At 40.6% G+C, this 5,579-nt stretch overlaps 1 protein-coding gene across 1 annotated transcript; it reads left to right on the forward strand.

The window, feature by feature from the left end:
• The first annotated feature begins 472 nt into the window (after positions 1 to 472).
• Positions 473 to 2,385, forward strand: LOC142167046 (uncharacterized). The gene is made up of 5 exons (XM_075227199.1): positions 473 to 858; positions 952 to 1,351; positions 1,442 to 1,679; positions 1,737 to 1,852; positions 1,999 to 2,385. The coding sequence occupies exons 1-5, from the start codon at positions 473 to 475 to the stop codon at positions 2,383 to 2,385; spliced, it is 1,527 nt and encodes a 508-aa protein (XP_075083300.1).
• The last annotated feature ends 3,194 nt before the right edge of the window (positions 2,386 to 5,579 follow it).

The raw sequence follows: 5,579 nt of genomic DNA on the forward strand, positions 1-5,579 counted from the left end.
AAATTAATTAAATTTATTTTATGCACAAGGAAGGTTTGTTGAAGATTGAAGCTACAATGTACAAATGCTAGGGACTACACTGCACTTTAGCAAACTTGTAACTGAAATTAGAAAAGTAGTTATTAACTACCTTGTATTAGTTACAGATATGAAAGAATCTGTAGAGCAGATTCTTCATGTATATATACTCATAATCAACTCATTGTATAGAGAACAATTCAATGAAATGAATACAATACACTTTACTTCCTCCTCTCTCAAGATCATCTAATTCTCTCTCCTTCCTTGACTCTATTTCTGCTTCTATTCTTTCTTCTTCTTCTTCTTCTGTATTTCTTCCTTGAGTTCTTAGCCCGCATAGTACTCAAATCAACTCATGGTATCAGAGCAGTAAAGCCTCAAAGCTTGAAGATCGAGTCAATTCTGCAAATTATTTAAAGAAATAAAGATCTTTCAAATCAAAGAAACAAGAATGAGTAATACTGTAGATCAAGAAGCAATTGCAAGTGTTGTTGCGTCTGGAGGAGGAAACAGTCAAGCTTCTCTAGGAATCGACTACAATCACCCTTTGTTTCTTCATCCATTAGATGTTAGCGATATACAAGTTATCTCCTTTCAACTTACAGGTATCGAAAACTATTCTATTTGGTTTCGTTCAACGAGAATTTCTCTATTAGGAAGGAATAAACTAGAATTTGTGGATGGCTCTTGTAAAAAAGAGGATTTTTCTAAAGCTATGGGAAATCATTGGGAAAGGGTTAATGTCATAGTTCTGTCTTGGATAATGAGTTCATTTGCTAAAGGACTTCTAGGAGGTATTATGTATGCTACTAATGCCCAGGCTATTTGGGAAGAATTGTATGAATGATTTAACAAAATTGATGGTTCAAGAATCTTTAATATCCATAAAGAGATTGCTACTTTAACCCAAGGAACTACTTATGTGTCTAGCTATTTCTCAAAATTAAAAGATTTATGGGAAGAGTTTGAGGCATTAGTTCGTGCTCCTAGCTGCAACTGTGAAAAATCCAAAGAGTTTAGACTGCAACTGCAGAAACTGAAACTGTTTCAATTCTTAATGGGGCTTAATGACTCATATGCCCAGGCAAGAAGCCAAATCTTGCTCATGACACCAATTTCATCTGTAAACCAAGCCTACTCTATGGTTATAAGTGATGAAAGCCAAAAATCAGTCAAAAATGTGACTGGTATCCTAAGTGCTAATCCTGCAGTAATGCTAGAAAACTATGAAGTTGCTATGTTCACTAGAAATGGTGGTGGAAATCAGAACCACAAGTTCAAGAAGAACTATAATTTACCGTGTGAAGTATGCAAACTTTTCATTGTGCCTGTAATAATGATATAATAACAATTGGGGTTAGGATACCCTCCTAAATTCAAGAAAAGGAAATTTGGGCAATCTGCAGCTTATAATGTACAGGTGGACAGTTGTACTTCTCAGGCTAGTCAGAATAGTGGTTACAATGATTTTTCACAAGCCATCTTTCCATTGACTAAACCAAGAGTGGATTACTCTGACATGCAACACAAATCAGACACTCTTAATGGACAGAATACCAACACTGTCCCTAAATTATTTACCAAAGAACAGTACAATCAGTTTCTACAAATGATAAATAAAGAAGAAGCAACATCAACTTACTCAGCTAATACATCAGGTAAGCATAATGAGTGCATTGCTACTAAGACTCTTTAGGAATGGATCATTGACACAGGTGCAACCAATCATATGGTGTCAAGCTTAAGATGTCTGAATAGTGATACTATAATTAAGTCTGAAATACCAAAAAAAGTGTTCCTACCTAATGGTGATGTGTCTCTAGTCACACATGTAGGAACAAGTAGTCTGTTTAATAAGGACACTATCACAAATATTTTTATCTACCATAGTTTAAGTACAATCTTCTGTCTCTATCTAAACTAACTAAAGAGATAAATTGGATGGTTGCTTTCTTCCATGAATTTTGTGTTTTTCAGGATCTCTTGAGTGGGAAGGTGAAAGGAGTTGGTAGAGAAAAGGATGGGCTATATCTATTTGTGACTGGTGCAAAGGAAGGCACAAAAATTGCACGCTTAAATGTTCAAGACTCAGACTGCAGAATCAACAGTAATGAAGCTGATATAAAACTATGGCATAGTCGACTAGGACATGTTTCTATTTCTGTAATGAAGAAACTTCTATTTCTTTCTCAAGAGGCTATAGCAAATAGACTAGCTAATTGCAAAGTATGCCCATGTGCAAAGCAGACTTGGCTTCCATTCCCTAACAACAGAATTAGAACTAATAAGTATTTTGAACTAGTTCATATGGATGTTGGGGGCCTTACAAAGTCTCTACTTTTGATGGATATAAATACTTTTTGACTATAGTAGATGATCACTCAAGAATGACATGGATTTATATGTTTGCTTTGAAGTCTGATGTGTGTGTACTCATTCAATAATTTGTTCAGCTCATTAAAACACAGTTTGATAGAACTATAAAGGTGGTCAGAATAGATAATTTGCTTTTATGAGTAGAAAGGCCATGATTGTCATTACATTAAGAATTCTAGAACTATTATAATAGAAATTCTCCGAGTAAAAGTTTGCAAAGAGAACAAACTGCTTAGTTCCCAATGTAAACCAACATAACTAGGAGAACGAAAGTCTTGTCTTGTGAAAAAATTTCCTTACTACCAGTTACTCATTTCCCAACATAATTAGGAGAATGAAAACACTTATTCTTGTTAAAACAAATCTTATATATTCTTGAAGTCCAAGTTTCAATGTCATGGATCAAGACCATGGGTCAGCTATGTCTTTTGAGGCTTTATGGAGATTGGACTGATTTACCAAGCTCTTTCCAGTTCACTTCAGTGGTGCTTCTTCAGAGGATCCCTAAGAGTATCTTGATAGTTGTCATGAGGTGCTACAGAACATGGGTATAGTGGATACCAATAGGGTTGATTTTGCTGCATTTCAAATGACTAGTTCCGCCAAGAAATGGTGGAGAGATTATTTGTTGACCAGACCAGCTGGATCGCCTGCTGTTACTTGGGACCAGTTCTCTCAGCTCTTCCTAGAGAAGTTTCTCCCTATAACATTGAGAGAGGAGCATCGTCATCAGTTCGATTGTCTCCAGCAGGGCAGTATGACTGTTACCCAGTATAAGACCCATTTTGTGGATTTGGCCCGTCATGCTCTTCTTCTGCTTCCTACCGATAGAGAGAGGGTGAGGAGGTTTATTGACAAACTTGCTCAACCTATCAGATTGCAGATGGCTAAGGAGACTGGGAGTGAGATTTCTTTTCAGTCAGCTGCCAATGTCGCCAGGCAAGTCGAGATGGTTCTTGCTCAGGGAGGTCAGGGGTCTGACAAGAGACCTCGTCATTCCGGTGGGTTCAACAGTGGCTCATCTAGAGGCAGGGGTACTTTTGGTAGAGGTCATCCTCCTAGGCCGTTTCATTCAGTACTTAAAGCATCCCACAGTGCTTCAGGTAGTCGTGGTCCTTATGTGCCTCATTTCGGACAACCATCCTACAGTGTACCACTAGCTCCTATCAGTGTACCTCCTATTCAGAGTTATTGAGTTGTGTTGATTTTTTCGGTATTTGTATCTGAATTATTAAAGATTGGTAATTCTGGACGACACCGGTTTATTCTTGAGGCTGTGGTTATTATTTTTAGTTGGCTATTTAATTCTGTTCAGTATTCCCATTTTTTATCATTATTATATACTGCGTTCAGGTTGTAGTGTAGGTGACCCGCCTTAACCTCGTTACTACTTCGTCGAGGTTAGGCTCGGCACTTACCAGTACTTGAGGTCGGTTGTACTAATACTACACTCTGTACACTGCACAGATTTTAGAGTCGGTCCCAGTGGCGGCTACTAGAGAGCTCGGATTGGACAGCCTGCGCAGACTTGAGGTACAGCTTCTCAGCACTCGCAGCTCCTGAAGTCCCCATCTTTATTTTTATTTAGCTATGTATTTTCATTCAGACAATTTTGTATTTATTTCATACCCTTGTATGTATTACTCTAGAAGCTCGTGCACTTGTGACATCGGGTTCAGAGATTTGTAGCAGATATTTTTACAATTTTAGTTTCCATATTTATATTTGGATTATTGCAGTTAAATTGGTTCTTCTTAATTAATTAAATTTAAATTGTTAAAAAGGACAAATTGTTCTAACGTTGGCTTGTCTAGCAAGTAAAATATTAGGCGCCATCAAGGTCCCGACGGTGGGAATTTCGGGCCGTGACAAGTTGGTATCCGAGAACTAGGTTACATAGGTCTCACAAGTCACGAACAAACTTAGTAGAGTCGGGAGGATCGGTACGGAGACATTTGTATGTATCTTGCGGAGGCTATGGAATTAGGAACAGTTTCACTTCTATTCTTCTCTGTTATGCGATTTTATTCTATCATTGCTGATTGGACCCTTCTATTCTGTTCTCTCGCAGATGGCGAGAACGCGTACCGCATCTTCAGCTGAGCAGTAGCCAGAGCCCCCAGTGGCAGCTCCTACGAGGGGCAAAGGTCGAGGCCGAGGTCGTGCCAGAGGCCGAGGCAGGGGCAGAGCTCAGCCCAGAGCTCGAGCAGCAGCACCAGTGGTGTAGCCTCAGGTAGAGTTTGATGAGGAGGTTCCAGCCCAGGTTGTGCCTATCGGACCAGCTCAGGCCCCGAAGGGGTTCATCGCCACCCCAGTGCTTCAGGATGCTTTGTTCCGTTTGGTGGGCCTTATGGAGAGTGTGGCCTAGGCCGGTACATTTCCTGTGGCACCAGCCGTCTCTCAGGTTGAGGGAGGAGCACGAACTCCCACTACTCACACTCCACAGCAGATGGCTCCCCAGTATCAGACTCCAGCAGCTCATCCAGCCGGTTGTTGCGGCACAGGTCGGCGATGGGTCAGATATGTCTTCTGAGGCTTTATGGAGATTGGACAGGTTTACCAAGCTCATTCTAGTTCACTTCAGGGGTGCTTCTTCAGAGGATCCCTAGGTTTATCTTGACATCTGGCATGAGGTGCTACAGAACATAGGTATAGTAGAGACCAATGGGGTCGATTTTGCTGCATTTCAGATGACTGGTTCTGCCAAGAAATAGTGGAGAGATTATTTGTTGACCAGACCAGCTGGATCGCCTACTCTTACTTAGGACCAGTTCTCTCAGCTCTTCCTAGAGAAGTTTCTCCCTATCACATTGAGAGAGGAGCATCGTCGTCAGTTCGAGCGTCTCCAGCAGGGCAGTATGACTGTTACCCAGTATGAGACCAGTTTTGTGGATGTGGCCCGTCATGCTCTTCTTCTTCTTTCTACCGATAGAGAAAGGGTAAGGAGGTTTATTGACGGACTTACTCAACCTATCAGATTGCAGATGGCTAAGAAGACTAGAGTGAGATTTCTTTTCAGGCGGCTGCCAATGTTGTCAGGCGAGTCGAGATGGATCTTACTCAGGGAAGTCAGGGGTCTGACAAGATACCTTGTCATTCCGGTGGGTTCAACAGTGCCTCATCTGGAGGCAAGGTACTTTTGGTAGAGTTCATTCTCCTAGGCCGTTTCATTCCGCATTTCA

The sequence above is a fragment of the Nicotiana tabacum genome, chromosome 12, assembly GCF_000715075.1.
Source record: "Nicotiana tabacum cultivar K326 chromosome 12, ASM71507v2, whole genome shotgun sequence".
NCBI classification, from domain to species: Eukaryota; Viridiplantae; Streptophyta; class Magnoliopsida; order Solanales; family Solanaceae; genus Nicotiana; species Nicotiana tabacum.